The sequence below is a fragment of the Brienomyrus brachyistius genome, unplaced genomic scaffold (genome assembly GCF_023856365.1).
Source record: "Brienomyrus brachyistius isolate T26 unplaced genomic scaffold, BBRACH_0.4 scaffold96, whole genome shotgun sequence".
Taxonomy (NCBI): Eukaryota; Metazoa; Chordata; class Actinopteri; order Osteoglossiformes; family Mormyridae; genus Brienomyrus; species Brienomyrus brachyistius.
Genome location: NW_026042371.1, coordinates 229,888 through 250,139, shown reverse-complemented (window position 1 = coordinate 250,139; position 20,252 = coordinate 229,888). Strand labels below are relative to the sequence as shown.

The 20,252-nt window shown below is 42.2% G+C and overlaps 1 protein-coding gene across 2 annotated transcripts in view; it reads right to left on the bottom strand.

The window, feature by feature from the left end:
• The window catches only part of LOC125727415 (potassium/sodium hyperpolarization-activated cyclic nucleotide-gated channel 2-like), a 45,148-nt gene extending 28,703 nt beyond the window's left edge, over positions 1–16,445 (bottom strand). Inside the window, exons 1-2 of one of the 2 annotated variants that reach the window (XM_049004094.1) lie at positions 15,502–16,445; positions 10,913–11,336 (exon numbers count right to left, since the gene is read on the bottom strand). In XM_049004094.1, coding sequence (XP_048860051.1) covers positions 10,913–11,336; positions 15,502–16,064 — 987 coding nt within the window. In that variant the 5' untranslated portion in view covers positions 16,065–16,445. The remainder of the gene's footprint in view (positions 1–10,912; positions 11,337–15,501) is intronic. The other variant, XM_049004093.1, reaches the window with a different exon arrangement.
• Positions 16,446–20,252: the final 3,807 nt, after the last annotated feature.

Sequence of the window (20,252 nt, the reverse complement as noted above, 5' to 3'; positions counted from 1 at the left end):
TTGACTCGGCACAGTAAACAGTTCCAGCAGGAGGTCCCCTGGCGTGGACCCAGAGTTTAGCTTGTGTGTTCTTGAAGTCCCTGGCGAGACGGGAATGCCAGCAGCCTCCTCTCTTCCTCAAACAAAACATAAGGTAACTAAAAACTAGCTGTCTTGTAATACTGTAGGAGGCCCAGCTCACTTCCCCAGTAGGGAGAGTCCCTGGGGCTTAGCTTAGGAATATTGAATCTTATATTACATGGCTGCTTTTTAAACATACATCACTGCGAATCACTAAAGATTTACATGGATACTTCGTGAATCAGCAGCAGAGCAGGTTAATGCTGTTTCTGCAGAGTTTCTGTCTATGTGTGCAATAACAATCAGCATATTCTAATTATGATTTTATGCACGTTCTGATTTTCCTGAGTTTGACGTGTTCCTGGGTCAAAAAGGGAGGGGCTTGCATTTCACTTCTTTAACCAATCACAGTCTTCATCATATGACATCACCACTCTTTTTTTTCATTTTCAAACTCAAGGTCTCCATCCAAATGCCTGGCCTTGGGTGGTGTGGTTTAGCCTCTGTGCTTCTGATCAAAAGGTTGCCCGTTAAAGCCTTATTATTATTATTATTATTATTATTATTATTATTAATTAATAAAGGCCCTTAAATTGCTCCATACAGCCTTTGCAGGTATGCATATTCTTCTGTTTTGTATCCTAACAAAAGGCCCAAACAATAAAACAGTTACTTTACAAATCTGTGCACCTTGCCACTTAACAGAAAACACTGGTTTTGATTAATGCGATGATGTTATATGATAAAGACTGTGACTGGTTAAAGAAGTGAAAGACCCCTCCCTTGGTGACCCAGGGACACATCAAACTAAGCAAAATCGCATGTCCCTAATTCCAGGGACGGATTACGGACCGGGCCAGCGGGGCCGCTGCCCAGGGGCCCTTGGGGTGCAGGGGGCCCATGGGGCCCCTAGCCCAAAACAATTTGCAACACTTATCAATAACGTATTTTCGTTTGTCTATTTTAGAGGGCCTACATTCTTTGATCCTCTGCCTACAAGGGCCCCTGACCCTATAGGGAGGGCGTTTGGCTGCCAAGGGCCCTTGAATTGTGGTGGTGGTGGTGGTGGTGCTGGTGGTGCTGGTGGGGGGGGAGGCCTCACGAACGTTTTGCCCAGGGGCCCACACAACCCATAATCCGTCCCTGCCTAATTCTACCATTTTCAAAGGTAATTCTTTCACCAAGCAAGAGAAACATGTATATAACAAGCCATAGCTACCTGTTAATTTCAAAACAACGGAAATTACACCCATAAACCTGCTTTCCTCACCTCCGATCTGCCCTCCTACTGAGTTACTGAATGAGACTCATTTCACAGAAAATGGTACAGTTGATTAAAACAAAAAAATATGCGTGTATAATTGTTCACGATGTACAAGAATGGCTGGGTGATTTAGTAAAAAATGCAAACAAATTCATTAGTTGGAGATTTTACAATATGAATAGTTACTGTATAAAGCTTGCTTGGAGTCTGGTTCGTTTTCCACCCTCCCATGGAAAAAACAGGGAATGGAGAGACTACTGAGAAGTTTTTAGTTCTTTGCTTGTTGGTAGAGGGTCATTCGAAGTGCTGAATATTGATGTGGCATGTTAATGAAGATAAATTAGGAGACTCCAAAAGTAATACGCAGACGTGAGTTGTGATTTCGATCTGGCTGCCTGCCGCTTTGCTGGTCCTTTTGAGGAATGTCTGGAAAGTAGCGTGTGGAAATGCTCGGTGAACCATAATGCTGCTGAGTATGCCTCGCAGGGTTTTCATTTACATTTTTAAACTGAGTTTTCAGACGGTCCCCATGCGACAAATCAAATCACGAGAAGCCCTCACATCTGCTCATGACAGCTCACCACGACTATACCCAACTTCGGGTCTGAAGGTTTTTCTACTGGGAGAAACCAATGAACTATAGGTGCTTTATATGTGTGACAAGTTAGACTCTCCTCTTTAACACTACTGCCCAAAAACTGCGGGTTAATTAGCAAGTGATGTGTTACTGTTGCCAGATCAGTTTGATTATAAGGTAATCCCACTGACTGTTGGATAGTAACATGCATTTGGTGTGTCTATTAAAAGGACATAGAAAACCACGTGGATCTCTGCAGTGATCTGCAGCAAGAGGCAGGGATTTTCAGAGATGCTCTGGGCTGTCATTAAAAAAGGACGCAACCTCCGTCGAGTGGCAGATGAGTGAAGCCACTTCTCTCTCGAGGAAGCCGCTCCCAGCCCTTCCCCGCAGAGCTGGTCACGCACACGCCGTTTCGGTGCCTAACGCAGTGCGACCCGCGGGGGAAGCTGTGATTCCGGCGAGGTGGAGCTACAGGCAGCTGCTGGGCTCAGAGCCTCCTATCTCTCTGTCAGGGTGGGTATGCACATGCACCCACAACTGACTGCGCAAGGAGTTATTTCACAGGGATACAAAAAATTACCCATAATGCCCAATACTATCCATCTGAAGCCGGAATCAGATCCAGTCATTTAATCACGTGAAAATTCAACTCTATTTGTTTTTCAGTCATTTTAACGAGATTATTCGTTTCACTTTATTTAGCAGTTTGTCATCTTCCCTGAAACCACGACTACCAAGAAGCCAATATTCTCATGCGAAAAACTGTGGTAACACTATACTTAAAGCAGTTATCATAATGCATTATAGATACCTTCATAAATAATAATAATAATAATAATAATAATAATCGATACTTTTATTGTCCCCGTAGGGAAATTGTCTTTACGCCTCCCACAACTTGCTCTTTTTTCATAGAGGAAGTTGTCTGCGAAGGGCTGCCACCCGTAGCGGCGCCCAGGGAGCTGGGGGTTAAGGGCCTTGCTCAAGGACCCACAGTCTGAGGCGGGGTTTGAACGTGCGACCTTCTGATTACAGGCACACAGGCTTAGCCCACAGAGCCACACGCTGCTCCCTAATAATGCATTATAATGGTCAGTATAAGTCATTACAATGCATTATGATGGTAATTATAGTGTATTATAGATGAGAACTTCGTAGAGCATTCATGATGCATAATAAACATGGCTATAATGTGATATGTCTTTTTAGAAATAGTTATAGCCGTGTTTATAATACGTCATGAATGCATTATAATGTATTATGAGAGTATCAGTGCTTTAAGTAAAGTGTTATCAAAACGACATGCTACAAGTATCTGTGGCTCTTTGGCACTACAAACAAGCAGATCCTAGTAACTTGGTAAGAGTATACTATACTATACAAGTATACTATCGAAGTGGCCCATAATGGATTTATGTATTACCTCTATTATTACTTGCATGTTAAACGTTGCCAAATAAATGAAAATGTAAATAAGTGCATAAGTTATATGAAATGCTGAAATCACTCTGGCACTCAGTCTTGTAGTCTGGTGAATGTCGGAGCCAATAACAAGGCCCCTTTCAAACCAGGATCCCTGCCAATAAGAAAGGTCATTATAAGAATTTTCCAGTGTAATTACATGCGGCTTTTTGGAAACGACTCTGAAATACTGCATTTTTAAGGAGCGATGGTGGTTTGCAAGCTTTTTTTCCCCCCTACGTTTCTCACACCATCTGAAATGGCCAAATATCCCTGTCATGGTGTTTTCGTCGGGAGGAGAGTGACAACACTGCACAGATTGAAGTGCCGGAAAACGCATTTTAAGCTGGTGATACGGCCTCACGCACTGCGGGCCCTGATTCATTATGGACATCCTGCTGCCTCGATAGCAAAGTAAGCAGGAAGCTTTCGATGCCCAGTGGACGGTAATTCCCGTAAGCCAGTGTTCCCCAGTCCGGTCCTCGGGGACCCACAGTCGGTCCATGTTTTTGCTCCCTCCCAGCTCCCTGCCAGACAGTCCACAGAACACACATGGACTGTGTGTGGCTCCCCAAAGACCTGATTGGGAAACAATACTATAAACAGGCAGACAAAGTCCATGTTTTAGGCCTTAAATTCTCCGCCATCCATCCTTCCTTTGTAATTAATGTGTAAAAGAAACTCTTTCTTTTCCCCTCGGCGGCACCCAGCCAGCTCACTCAATGAGCCTTTCGGTACGAGATCCTCTCCGTCAAGAACGGCTGATGTGATAATTAAGGGTCACATCTCACTCAAATTACCACTTTCTAATCAGCAGAATAATAGGCGCACTAAGTGAAATGCAAAACACAGACTGAGTTGACTTACCAGACGAGGGCTGAGGGGCCAAAATTTTAATTCCTTAAGCAGAGCTGGGAGCTGCAGTGACTCAGACTGATTTGCTCCCCTTTGACCAGCCTCTATACATGTAATCTCAGCTAATCTGACATAATTTGAGCATTTATTTCACATGATGGCACCTTCTTCGGTACCGCTGATGTTAAGTCTTTCATTTATGTGGCAACTGCTGTAAAGTAGCAAATTTGCAGAATGCAACAGCTTATAATGAAAACACTGATATTGTAAGAGAAAATAGATCTTTATAATATGCTTTTCATTATTACTTAGGGGGGGACACAGATCCCCATCTTTCAGGATTCATTATCAGTTTAATAATGGGAAGCTAACGCTCGCTGGCATTGGGTCGCATTGGCATTGGGTTGGTGCCATTTAAATATCTTACACACATAAATATCCCTCCTACCCTCCTAATATAAAACCGGCTTTTACAAACGTTCCCTGTTCCACCTTAATCTGTAATTAGCCCAGTTTGGTTTCCACACATTTGTCACTTATAATATGTCTTCTAAGCGTCTGATACAAATAGTCTTTCTTATCAGAAATACTCTCCTTTATCAGATTTTTCCATATTGTGAAACAGGTACCATTGAAACTGACTATGGCACTAACCATTAGCGACCACTTAAACATATATCCATCCATCCATTCATCCATCCATCCATCCATTTTCTATACCCGTTTGTCCTATTCAGGGTCGTGGGGGATACAGAGTCTATCTTGGAGACTGCTGGAACAAGACAGGGAACAACCAAGGATGGGGTGTCACCCCATCACAGGGCACACTCACACACCAGTCACTCACACACCAGTCACTCACACATCACATCGATTTGGTAACTCCAGCTCAGCAGACCTCTGGACTGTGTAGAGCATCCGGCTACTCAAAGGAAGCAGGTCTATCTAAATACACATTAATTTTTATTAAATTAACATTACACACTATAGCAACTCAACTCAATTAAAGGAAAAACCATCAGAATGATTCTTCTCCTGTCTGACACAATGTTGCTCTTAGTTTTTCAGTCCTTAATGCTTTCAACAGACTGTCATTAGGGCTGTAATGGCTCGTAGTGACATCCTTCTTACACCCCCGACAATAGAATTGCATCCATGCACAGTGCATTTTTATGTTTCCCCGGCAATCGTCTAACGATACCGTTTACTGTGTGACTGATTCTCCAGCTCAGCAGTGGAGCGTCACGCAAATCGCTGAACAAATGGAGGAGTCTCACCCATTATTCACTGCACAGAAGAAGCAGTAACTCAGTCAGTGGCATCACATCACTTCCAATAAGTCGCTGTGGCAGTGGCTGGTACTCAGGGAGCTGGCAGATAAGGCCTGATATACATGCCACCCCTCAAGCAGCACACAACGTCCATTTCAGCTTACTAAGTCGGAAAGTAGCCTTGGTCCAGGTTGCTTCACTTGGTGAACAAAGATTAAAGAGAATTTTTACACATGATTGTTGTATTAAGCAAAAAAAGAAGCACATTAAGAGTTTAAAATTAGTGTATAGGAAAGATATTGATTTTTACCTTATTTTTGCAGTTACTGTAGGGCTCCTTGTTCAATTTCTCTGCTGTACTGTAAAATAATAAGGCCTAGGAAGGAGGGTCTGATATAATCAAACATCAAACTATCTTCTAACTGCTTGTGTTGGTCAGGGTCACCTGGAGTCTGTCCCAGACATCAGAAGACATGAGGTTGCAGTATGTCCGGGCCAGGATGCCAGTCCAGTGCAAGGAACATACACACACACTTAATCACGATCTATGGGTGATTTAGAGATGCCAAACAGTCTGACTGCATTTCTTTGGACAGCGGGAGGGACCCAGAGAACCCAGAAACAGAGCAGGGATTTGAACATAAACCCACATGGTGCGAGTCAACAGGGTTACCCACTGAGTTCCACTCATTTTAAAGCAATTAATTGAAAGTATAATATACTGAATAACTACCCTGATTTAGCACGAAATATGGGATAAGCATGGATGCTGAAAATAATAGAATTTGAATAAGGAAGAGCCAGAAATCAAAAGAATGTTTTACAATTAAGCAGGATCCATTGTGACTGCAAAGGGCTCTCAACATTCATCACTTTAGTCATAATAAGAAAATCCTTTTATATCTTCCCAGACAATGGCCAACATTATCCATAAATCAAAATTTATGAGAAGAAAGACAAAGGAAAAGAGATTAGATTCAGATCTGAGACTGGAGCTTACCGCACCCGCAGGCGTCCTGTGCGGGGTGCCTCGTGCCCCACCCTGCCTGGGATAAGCTCCAAGCCCCCCTGCGACCCAGTCAAGGATAATTACTTGGAAGATTGATGGATAAATTCCGCAGTCCTTGTTGCAAGGCTGCTGGTAAAATGTCATTTGGTTACTAAGCTTTCGCTAGCAATATGGTCCTCAATGATTAATCTATTAATGTTGCATTTTCTGTACAATTAGCATGGAGGTTAATGACCTTGGCTTTTAGCCTTAATGGTCGAATCACTACTTATGAGTGAGAGTTCTGCTCTATGAAAGTATCTGGATTCACAAACAAGTAAAAAGGGAAGTGATCAAAGTGTCACCTAAGCCAGTGGTCCAAGGCCTTTTGATGTCCATGGACCGGTTTACGTCAACAAAATTTTCACAGACATCTAAAATGTCTTGGGGGGGGGGGGGGGGGGGGTTTACCGGTGAAACCCCTAACCTAAGCAGCCGAAGCAATTCCATGTGGAAAATGGAAGATGAAGGTGGCCGTGTGAGTCATACAAATAGTATGCTCTGCTATTCCACATCAGAGAGACTCCTTACAAACTTTTTCACCCCCACCAACGTATCTGTGGAGATTCTAGGCATTAACACACCCAGAGCCGCGTGAACCAGACTAAGGTCAGGAAATGGCTCCACTGTCTATCCCTATGGCCTCACTGCCACCCCCAACTCACTCCGACACACCCCCCGCTTCTCTGGGCCCTGGCTTAGCCAATCAGCTCTGGATCCACCTGATACTCCTCCTAGATTCAGCGCATCTAGGGGCGATGGGTGAACCGAACTTTCCTTAAGATCCAAAGTTGCCAAAATTGTCCTTGAAATTAACCATTAATTTGCTCCCTTACGCTCACTGCAAGACGGTCTACATTTTTGCTACTGGGAGAGCTGGGAGGAAGCAAAACCGTGGATGGTCTGTAGATCCCCAAGGACTGGGTTGGGAAACACTGCTCTGGATAGTCACTGCTGCCCCCAGCACATCCCACACCCACCCCAGCCACAAAAAAAAAGCCCAATTGGCAGAACGGCTTCTACATAATTGCTCTCATGGGTCCCGAACAAATACTGTAAAATGCATCCATACCTCCACATCTGCCTTTGTACAACAACCTCACTGCCTCTCATACATCATTTTCTGCCCACTCAACACTCCCACTCACTGATTTATTAACATGTACCCAGCGAATACACCCATATTTACACACACACACACACACAAATATATATATATATATCCATTTCGATCTGTTAACACCTAAAAATGGCATGTATGTGCACTGTCCATGTCTGCTTGCTTTTTCATATCATTAATGCTGCATGTCCCTCTAAATGGATGTCAAATTCTGATAAACATGCAGCGAAAAAGCACCAAACACAATCTCCACCAACCTGTTGGGGTGGTAATAAGGGTTTCTATTCTATTCTATTCTATTCTATTCTATTCTATTCTATTCTATTCTATTCTATTCTATTCTATTCCAGGCAGAAGCAACCACAGGATAAAGTAAGCAGACTGATAACAGTCCATATCTTTTCACAGCCACTAGACCGACTTACAAAGTGGTCCCTCCGTCTTTCCACCTGCAAAGCTGATGAACCAAGATGTCACATGGGTTCAGCCCTGGGGTGGGAGGACGGGGCTATAAATTGTATATCCTTTGGGGGGAGGTGGGGCGTGTTTGGGCAAGAAGATGCACGCCTGAACCAGAGAAGCGCAGATGTGACGTGCAGGTGGGTGTGGACGGTAGGTAAGGGGCATTTAACCTGGAGGAAAAGGGCTTGGGATTTAATCAGAGTAACAGCCATGAAAACACAAGTGGTCTTGACATCAGGCCCCAGCAAGGCGAAAGGGCTGAGGTAAATATATAAGATGAGATATGTAAGAGAAAACATATAAGTCAAGGCTGAGGTAAATATATAAGATGAGATATGTGAGAGAAAATATATAAGTCAAGGCTGAGGTAAATATATAAGATGAGATATGTGAGAGAAAATATATAAGTCAAGGTAGAGGTAAATTTAGGATGTATATTAAGGTCAAGGTGAATTTACTACTAATATTACTATGCAACAAATGCAGTATTGCTAAGCAGAGAAGTATCACTGATCATGCAAGCGTTGCACAACGGATTACCAATAATTTGAATATTGCACAGAGAATTACTAATAGTGTAATCTGGACACCCCCATCAGCCACCTTTACAGTTCATAAGCGGTGGTAAAGCCACCCCTGCGTTAAGGGTGTCCAAAGACAGCGCAGAAACAACATGCAAACCTGTTTTCTGCAGCTGCCAAATGATACTTCCTGTTTCTTATATGCAAAGACATAATTTAAAATGACTTGAAACTAAAAAGGTGTTAATCTGAAGTGCTGTGGCCCACTATTAACACAGACAAACATTTGAGGATAGATGATTCTGTTCCCAATGGTTTGTTCAAAAATCTGCAGCATGCACACGCCTGATGATATCAATTATATCTTGTTCATGTACTGTAATGCTCCAGTGCCCAATGCTAAAATGAACAAGAAGGAAGAACAGGTGAATGGAAGATTAATCCCATTAAAAATGATAATTAACCAATAGTCTAAATGAGAATCTGAAAGCAGTGGATTGCAAGCAAAAAAATATAAGATACAAGCAGCATTTGCAGGCTTCAACACTGCAGATAACTACCTTGGCGATATGGCTGATCGAGTGTGCTTTGGCTGTTCTGTTGAGCCAATATACTTTTCAACAAACTGTACAGCTTTGGGACTTTATCAACAGAAGTACTGAGCCATCTGTCTGTAATCGCAAAGGGGAGAGATGACAAACAGGAACTTGCTAATGAACTTCAACAGCAGCATCAATATTTGAGTATAGTTTCACCACAAAGCAGTAAAATATACCAAGGTATTGCAGCAATATTACCTTCAAATACAGTGGCAGAAAAAAATCAAAAGGCAAACAGATGTGGGATTTTAGTTTTAGGGCTGCAATGAATAATCAAATAACTTAATTTAAAAGGGACTTCAATTACATTTTTCATCCTGGATTATTGTATTTCCGTAAACACTGTGGAATAGCACTTCCTATGAAAGTATAAAAATATCTGGCTACAAGAAGATATCTATCCTGCGTGGTTTGCAAACGAAGGGTGTAGAATCTTAAATCTTAAATCAATAACCTCAGGACTAATCAGTTATGATTTTGGCTAAACTTCTTTTGCGATTAACCATTATTCACTATACACTAGTTGCCAAAATTGTGGAAACACGTCCAGTTTTTGAACTTTATTCAACTTTTTGCTCCAGTTACTTACTTAATCGCCCAATATATGATATTTGTACACATTCTTGTTTATGACTGGTTAGAAACATTACCGCCAATATTCATCTAGTAATTTTGAAAGCATAAAGCCCAAAACACTAGGTGCTTCCACAATTTTGGCCACTAATGTACTTAGGGTGCCCATAAGTTCATTTGGCAAAACAAAACAAATTCAAACAGATGCAAATGAATGATCAACCAGGATGTGAATTCGAATAACGATGATGGGTTATTGAAAAGATGCACTCAGGACTTAAAAGGGAGACGCTTGGGTGCTCAGGTGCACGTGTCCGATTAGGCTGCTGGCTTCCTGAGCTCCGACCACAGATGTGTGTGAAAGGTCATCGAAACCTTCTCAGCTGATCCATTGGGCTCCTTATCCTAGCTGATAGTTCTACAGCCTTCAATCTGGCTAAGATTTTGCCTAAGTGGAGCTTCTAGGTCTGAGAAGGTAAACATGAAAACACTGAGAACAAGGTCACTCTGTGAACATATACCCCTTAGGTGTAAGACACATGGTGGACCTATGTGTGAATATCATTGATTGACAGTTTCGTATCATTCGATGGACAGGATGGATCAGGAATACATATGTGTGGCAGTGTGTTGGGGGGTAGAATATACCTGCCGGGATCCTGTATCCCTTCTCATCGCATTTTTCTTTTACTTCGTTACTCTGTCTTTCGAGTCTCACAGTGCACAATCCTCTGACCACTGGCTACTCGCAAATGAGACCTTCAACAGGTATAAGCCAACCATCACAGGATACCTTCAATTTACCGACAATAAATTTCCACTAATTATTTGAAACAGCACAATTTCTGTAACTTTCGATCATCGGTATATCCAACACAAACCCTCATCATTAATCAGTAGCTGTAACCCTTTTACATTTCTTTTATTCCATAGCCACGAATCTCATTAAGTCGCGAAGTTTAATAACTGAATCAGGTCAAAAGTTTACCGTAATTTGGCATTACTTTTAAATAGTCTCTGCATATTATCTATGACTTCAGCAGTATCTACCAGCATTCAGTACAGAAGCCTAATGCCTGCATGAAGCGGTTGACTTACTTCCTCCCATTGGTGGATGTAGCGAATGAGTCGGGAGAGTCGCAGGAGTCTCAGAAGACTGAGGATCTTGGTGAAGCGCACGATCCGCAGGGCGCGAGCCGTCTTATACACCTCAGAGTCGATGCCCTTCTCCACAATGAGAAAGATATAATCCACAGGGATGGAGGAGACAAAGTCCACCACAAACCACGTCTTCAGGTACTTCTTTTTGATCTTCTCCGGGTCAAGGATAATTTCTGTGTTGTCCTCGATGACAATGCCGGTGCGGAAGTTGAGCACCAGGTCCATGAGGAAGAAGGTGTCTGATACCACGTTGAAAATAATCCACGGTGTGGTGGTTTCGTCCTTGAAAAATGTGATGCCCACGGGAATGATGATTAAGTTGCCCACCATAAACATGAGCATTGTGAAATCCCAATAGAACCTGCAGATGCAGAGCATCAAGAATTACAAGAGTAAGAGAGTTAGATCAAAGAAGCATCTACCTACCTATCTATCTATCTATCTATCTATCTATCTATCTATCTATCTATCTATCTATCTATCTATCTATCTATCTATCTATCTATCTATCTATCTATCTATCTATCTATTTATCTATCTATCTATCTAGTTTGGGGGGGGACTGTTCAAGCAACTTGCTTTAAATTCTAATTTTCATTCATTAATAAAACACAGACCAAGGAGGCAATGTCCTACGTAATTACTGTTTGCTAGTACTCTTACTGATGGAACGGTTCCTTCAGCACGCTTGTGAATGGTTTTATTATGCTGGAATAATAATAATTATAATAATAATGATTCACTTTAGGGGCTTCACTTTACAACAAGCACCTCTGGTCTTTCCTTTATTTTCCTGTTATTTTCCAGCAACAAACATTAACAAAGTAACACCAATTCCTGCAGAAATGCTTAAACGCAATGTGAACACCAACTCTTCCGATGAATCCCAGCCCATCGCCAGTTACGCCCCTAAGATGCCTTTGTCTATATCAAGGAATTGTTTTAAAATTAGTCCCGGATAAAGCGTTATCCTTCTGAAATATGCAAGGTCAGCACAAGGGCATAGCCCACGATGAGAAGGGAATCCGAAACCATGACAGCGAAATTGATCGAGTCCAGCCAGCAGCAACTTCGAGACAAATAAAGCATTAAGGAGAATAACCGGCACATGACCTTACAGCCAGGACTGGGAGGCTTCTGAATGTCACAAGCTACAAATAAATAATCAAAGGTATGTCCTGTGTTCTGGCTTACTACCACATTAGAGCACTGTTCTTCACTTGATTTTAGGCGAGGGCCATGATTAGGGTTGCTGGGAGCCACCATTCACTTTTCAAAGCTGGCTAGCCAGATGTTCACTTGATTGTTGGTTAACTACGTAGTTGTAGATTATTGGGTGAGTTGTATGGCAACTAGATTAAAAAATAATAATAATTACACAATTGTAAAAAACAATAACTGATGGTCACGATAATTAATTCATTTTTTAATTATTAACAAGCTGCCACACTGGCCCCCGGGGGCCGTCAGTGGCGCGTGGGCCGCGCACTGAAGACCACTGTCTTACAGCAAAGATCGTTGGACAGGACTCTTATAATGTATCATTAAGCTTTAAGTATCATTAGATTGCCGGAATATTTAAGAATACGCCACCAGGGGTGCTGCTGAATCATTTCCTTATTGCTCTCGCATTGTGGCCAAATTGTACATTAAAGACGCCACAGTGAGTCAGACTAGGTGTATTAGATCCTTCCAATATAATTCAATAACAACAGGAACGACGTGTTCTTACCTCATGCTGGTTCGCAAACATAACACCATGCCCAGACTTTAAGGTTGAACTTCAGACAGCCAGTTTTATATTAGGTTTTAAGCTGTTCAATCTAATCATAGTAATAACAAGATATTACAATCACATTGACTTTTGTCTCCCGATAAGAAGGCAGTCAAATTATAAGCTTTAAGGCTGGTGCGTAATTCCTTTAGGGAAAACACAGTTCATACATTTCACTTCAATTAATTATTATTGTTCTGCATTAACCACCAGGATCATTTCTTTTAAATAACTTCCTTACCTTATGCTTATTATTGCTAGATTTCTTTGCGAAACCGCCATACTTGTGCTATACAGCCATGGGACTAGTTTACTGAGAGCGATAAACATCCCTTGAAAGGTACATACAGAATAGCTATGAAGATTCAATGTAGCGCTACATGTGATCCAATCGTTTTGCTGTTTTCCAATGGCTGGATATTTTCTACAGACTGGGGACACTGTATACCTCTGTTTAAACATATCAGTCCTCATTTTAAACTGGATCTTTATACTGGATATATAATATGAGACCCACAAAACAATACAAGAATAGCTTCATATAGCAAGAACAGGCAACTTCTTCTTGCTTCGTTAAATCTCTTCATGTGAAAGATCACTCAGAGAACAATGTCACTGGCCATTTGTTAAGCATGAAACCTGATCAATCAGGCTTTAGCTGAAACAAAGTCATTTATGGCATCCCGGAACGGGCCGGTGGAGAGCTGTCTGTGGTGCTGAAAGATTACAGCATGAAAAATGCACGGCGCTCGCTGCTAAAAGCCTGTGACGAGAAGTGAGCCGATATCACTCTGATCAAATGTTAAGCCTTGAGTTCTGCTTCGAGGTCCCGTAAAGTGAAGCTTACTGTGCGGAGCGCCGGAGTACTGCGTGGTGGAAGTGAGAAGCCACACATCAAGATTGCTGGATAAATAACATTTAACGAAAAGATCAGTACTAAAATCGAGGGTGTTCCCTTTATTTCTTGTGTTTTGTTTTTGGGTTTCATGCTATGTATTACGCTAATATGGAGTTTGAGAGTAATATTGTTTTAAATATTCATAAACACAAGAACAGTAATGAGAGATGCCTTCTCCATCACAATAATTATAGTCATAAACACTGCAAGGACATATCGTATATAATAATAATAATAACAATAATAATAATAATAATAATAATAATAATAATAATAATAAACCGTATGTTGGTCAAAGCACTACAAGCGTAGGGTAGAGCATGTAAGGAATGCAATAATATAATGTAGAATTAAATCTAATCGACAGAAAGCCAATAGATGTATCCACTTATCAGCTATTTAAGCAGATCCACAGAAAAGCGACAAAGGTCTTATTGACATAGACAGGAGCTAAAAAACTACAGCCAATTTAACGCGAAGTATCCTTTGGGAACTATAAAGCAGCCAAATCTAAAAGCAATAAGCTGCCAAAAGTGTTAAGTGGCCGTCAGGGATATATGGGGAAAATACGACCTTCGGTAATGTGTTCTTCTATGGAAACAAAGGCCAAATGGATGGTGCTAAAGTTTACCCCGTGCACAACCTGTAAATTTTAAATGTAGGTGAAATTAAAGATAGTCAAGGAAGAAAATGTCTGTTTAGGCCAAGCGTGCAAATCTCCACGTTTGAGCGTCAAGGTGACTTTACAAAACGTGTACAGGCGATATCCGCTATTTAAGCAGCTCTAACACATTTAAGACGCTGTTTTCCAACCGGAATAAACAAGTTAGGCAAGTTCAGCTATACCTGTCCCGGGATACCAAAATGATTTACCTAACACTTTGTTTAAAAACAAATGTATACAGCCAAAATATTTGCTTGACAAAGTCGTTGAAGGAAACATAGTGGTCATTGGCTGTAATTTATAACTAGTACATACCAAAGGTAATAAATGCATTGGCAAATTCTAAAATTATATAGTTATAGCATAAAACAAAAGCATATGTCCAAGTTGGCGGCTAGTCCGCAATATTATGAATTAAGCTGTAAAGGTACAAGGTGTCAAGTGAGGACGAAAGTACAGAACAGCAACACCAACTTAAATCTTTCGCCTATAAATAGCAGTCTTCTATATTAATGCTCATTCTTCAGCGGCATGCACACTCCATGTTATATGACAAATGAAATAGCAGATTCAGTGGAGGCCTAATTGTTTTTATATGCGATGAGCTTGTAAACGCGACCATCCATGAACAAATACTTGATACTTGATAAAAAGCCAGGAGGCGGTCTTCATGTGACAGGCCTACACTGGGAGTGTAAAGGTGTAAGCGATATGCGAGTCTGCCTGCTAAATATAAATTTCCTTCTGGCTGCCATTCTGCATTGTGCAATTAATACGCTTAACTATAATTATTATTAGTAAGTTTTTTTTCTTTCCATTATTTTATTTATTTACTTTTGCCTATAAGGTATACTAGTAAAGTAACTAAGATTAATGTACAGTCAAGCTCATTTGACGATACATTTACCTCACCATTACTTCGAATGGGGCTTTATTCATGACCTTAAGTCCGTGACTCTTCTCCATTATGTTAAGAACAGATCTAATGGTCACAGTTATTCCTGTCAATTCTCAGGCGACACGTCAGAGTTATATGGACGGAACTTACTGGTAAATAATTACAATAAAGCAGTGTATATACTTTCATATGCTCTATTATCATTCAAATGTGTTATATACTGCTCCAGATGACCGTAAAATGTCGGTAACATGTGGTGTAGGTTGGTAACCCGTTTTAACTCAACCCTTACCTGAAATCACTGTAGGGGTGGATAATCCAGTTGCCTGCCGATTTAACTCGCTCCTGTTCTCTTTCTACCGCTTTTTGGCTCCCAAACATACGCAAGGAGAATTTATTAACTCCCGGCTGCAGCATGGAGCTGAACTGGCGCTGCATGAACGTCTGGTTGTCCCGCAGCTCCCCATCCTCCGGCAGGATCTGCGGTCCATCCTCAGATTTAAGGAATGTCACTGAATTCCGGGTCTGCTGGTTCTGGGTCTGACCGGCGCCCAGCACAGAGGAGGATGATTTCCTGCTGGGCGCATTGGAGAAGGAAACTCGGGAGTCCTTCTTTTCGACGACACCGGTGGCACCGGGGTTCGCCGTCTCGCCCCCCTGCCCCTGTGCCAATGAGCCGGCAGGGGTGGTCGAGCCGTCCATACTGGCGGTTGTAGAATTGCAGCCGCTCCGCCTTTTCCCGTCCTCGGCTCCAGTTATCCCCGCACCCTGCTTCTCCTGTTTAGAGACTATTGAAGACAGGCTCCCTTTAGAGGACGGATCTCTCCTGCAGTCGCCGTTTGTGTTGCATTTCATGCCTGTGACGGTAGCCGTGGCGTCGCTACCTCCACCTGCCGAGCCAGTGGCCACGCCGCTCGCCGCTACCCCTGACGCCGCCTCCCCTTCGCCCCCTGCCTTTGAGGCGCCGCGACCATCAGCATCCTCCTGAGCAGCCACGGCCGAGATCGTGGTGCCTGTGGCAGCAGAAGGCGCAGACTGCTCGCCTTGCGAGGGGCAGGGCTGATCGCTGCTGTTTGAGCGCTTCCATGTCACTGACGCGGCTCCCCCTCCCGGCGTAAGATCCTTGATCTTCACACCACAGCCGCCGCTTACACCAGTCCGACCTACACGCTGTTGCTGGACTTTTAGCTCCGCCTCGCTGTCTGCTGCTGCTGCTGCTTCCTCCTGGACGGCGGTGCTGTCGGCTCTGTGCTTCAATCCCGGGCGCGGCTGGGCGGACACGCTCTCCGCGCCGCCCCTGACATCCAGTCCGGTCTGGCGGCTCGCAGCCGCGCACGCAGCCGCGTTGCTATGGCTGCCATCGCCGCCACTCGCTTTGCTTTTCATGACCTCGGTAGACCCCCCAGAAACCGCTCCTTTGTCCATGGCATCGGGAAGATTAACATTTGCCTTCGTTCATCTGTGGGAGACAGAATATGCAGGCAAAGACACAGAGAGTGAGAGAATGAACACGGGGAGCAAAACAGGTGATTGTCCTGCAAACCGGTGCGTTCATGCTGGGCGCGTTCTGGTAAAACTGCCACACGTCCGAGCCGCCTCACACTGCACGGCTATGCTTGCAATATAGGCACATTGTAGGAAAATTATTATTCGCTAATGAATATGAGGAAATAGTACCAGCGATACTCATTTAAAAAGAATGATGTGGGGTCTGTTTAATGTTCCCATGTATTGTTATTTTTATATACAATAGCACTAGTGACTTGTATACATGTATACTTCATTATTCTTTGAAGAATAAGCCGTGATTTAGAAATGGATAAACATAGCGCCATTGACCGTAATTTTATTGGTAACACAAAATGCGGAGCATCATTCTGGCATTTTACGCCCCAAAAACCGACACATTAATTAATGCTGTAACGATTAAAACATGTTGAATCCAGCTTGAAGATACTAAGTTTCATGTGATCGTTCGCTCGGATCATCGGCTTATTAACTGGCGTCCTCTAGTGTTGAAACCTGAAAGTTTACTACCACGCTGTCAAAAATACGTCTGATGAATGACAATTTTATTGCGCGGTATAGTCTTTAAATTAGGGAGGAAAGGTCCTTCGTGGAGCCTCACACCTTTAGGGTGGTAGGTCCGAATCCTGCCTCCGATGTCCGTGTGAGAATTTTGCATTTCCTCATTATGCTATGTGGATTTCTTCATATAGCTTGGCTACCAGTTGTCTCTAAATTGCCCACTGAGTGATAGTGTGTATGTGGTCTGTGATGGACCACCATCCTGTCCAGGGTGTACTCCACCTTGCCTGGGATTGACTCCAAGTGACCCAAACCAGAATTAGCAATTAGACGATGGATGGATATTTCAAAAATAATGTTTAGATTTTATAGTATTTTTACTGATGACATAAATATAGAAATGATTAACGTCTTTGCTAAAACCAAATAGGCCTACCTAAATATCTCCATTGCTGCCTAATTAGTCATATTAAGTGCTACCATGTTTTAAATATCTGATGTCCAGTAACTGTGTAACAGCATGTGATGAAGGTGTATTCATGTCTGTCCTTTTCATTGGTTTCATTGGTGATGTCAGAGGTGTTTTGACAGCAGTCATGCTGATGCATTTCAAACTGCCTTGACCATATAAGCACTATAATCATGGCATGGATGACAGTCTAGGTGATGCAAACTTGTTGGTTCTAACTAGCTACTTGCACGAGGCTCAAATGCAACAAAGGGCTGTTGAGTAAAACAACATTGCAAGGTGCTTTTGTGCTTGTGACATCTCACACGAATGAGCTGAACTGTGTACACTGTACTTGGGAAGGGATGATTTTTGGGGAATGGAATGTAAGTCCGTTAGACCTAGTATTTGTAATATTATACGTGTAACGGTGCTGATGATTTCAGGTACAAACGGTACCATTTAGGACAGTATCATGTGTAATAGTTCATTTTGTGATGAAAACCAACAGTAGAAGCAGACACACAGTGTCTGCTGTGGGAAGTACTTTTATTGATATAAGACATTATAAGTCAATATAAGTCATTGACCTATCTGTATTTCCTGGGACAATGTGGAGGAAGGATCCAGCCAACAGGTGATTACGGATATGCTCAAGTCAATGACATAAAATGAGGTAAGCCGCCCCACTAATCCCAGGGTGATTAAAAAATAAAAATAACAACAATTCAAAAATATTCCCCTGTGCCGGATTTCATGCATGATACATAAAAAATGTAAACACAGAAAAAGGTATAAAAATAAAAAAATCCAAATTATTCACACATGCAAAGAGCAGGGATTCTCCAGTACTGCCAGACTTACCTTGAAAAAGGCAGACTGTACCAATGACATTGAAAGGTTGCACAATCTCAGTTAACTTCGCATAGCTGGGCCACGGGACGTCAGCTAAAGCAGCACCTCAGGTCGCCGAGGGAGTCATTTCTGTCTGCCTTCCGTTGTGTTGTTGGGCTCTTCATCCCTATTTTTAGCGCTACGCTATTTGGAAAGTCGGAGAGGCTGAAAGCCAGACAGCCTGTTCTGCTCTGACTGCTACTTTCACTTCCTGGTGTGACACACTAAAGCATGATGCTCACACTTATTTGCATAAAAGGCAGAGTTCCAAAAAAAGGCGGGTAAATAAATATTTTTGGATGGATATTAAGTGGGATCCCATTAATGCATTTATCTAGGCTGTGTCTCAGTATTTAACATTCACTGTTAAATATACACTCAGTTCCTACTTTAATAAGTAGCTACAACTGTGTAGGACCCAATTATGCCCCCTAAATTGCTTTGAAGTTAGACAAGTTGGGAATTCAGAGAAGCCTTTCTGCACAGCTCTGTGTACAGTATTTTCTGCACTTGTTGCCTTTGTGGAAGTGATTTTTAAATCTGAAGTATAACTGTCTGACTGTTCTCTTCTGACCTCTTTTATTAAATAGGCATTTCTGGCCACAGTTCTCTGTAAACTATAGACATTGTGATGTGTGTATATCCCAGGAGGGTGGCTGCATTTGAGATGCTGGATCCACGTCTGGCATCAACAATCACACCGCATTCAAAAGCACTTAGATCAGGCGGCTTAGTCATTCCGATGGATTGACTAACTGCAAGAGAACCACCAGCCGCGTCTCTGTGGTGCACGTATTCAGTGATTTTCTGTTCGGAGGAGCAGGTTGTTCGCATTAGCAAGTAGGTTTACCTAATAAACTGGCCGCTGAGAGTATATCTAGCGCCTATAGAGAAGTGAGTCATATGTGCCTTATAATGAGCCAAGGATTTTACGCACAATTTACAATTACAGTTTACACAACCTGTTCCACATTTTCAGCATGATGAGAAACAGGGTGCCAAACTGAAAGGATCATTAGTAAAGTTTGCAGTGAGTTAATCCCTTTGTATAACAAACCTGCCATATTGTATATGCGCACATGGACAAAATATTTTATGAAACAACTGATTCATAACATTAGGGAATGTCAAATTATGTTAAAACACTCTTTTCAAAAATAACACTGGATGCAAGCAGTTGCTATCAATAATTATGCAGTAAGTCAGATAAAATTGATGCACAATTTGCTTCAAACGCTCTGCCTCTAGTTTTTTACCAATGAGACGAAGAATGAGAGCTGAGGTAAAATGTAGGTGTTAAATACAATGGAATATCCCCTGCAGCAAGTCAGTCGTTAAGGTAATTAATGGCCCCACAAAATGCTCAGGACAGGCTATCCTAGTAGACGGGGGGCATTTTCGGGGAAACCACAGGGTTCAAAAAAAGTCACCAGTAACGAGTTTTAAAAATATAAAGAGCAGAATAGATGAGAGGTGAGGTAAGTGTTAAATGGTTTGTCTGGAAAAATGAAAAGCAAGATCACTTTTGGAGGAATAAAGTAGCAGGATAATTAAGAAGTAATTTTAAAAAAGGGGGATTTGAAGAACAAATGTAAACAGACATAAATGCAACATGCTATTCCGTTACCTCTGGTGTACATCTAACATGGAAGATCACAGACACAACTCCACCC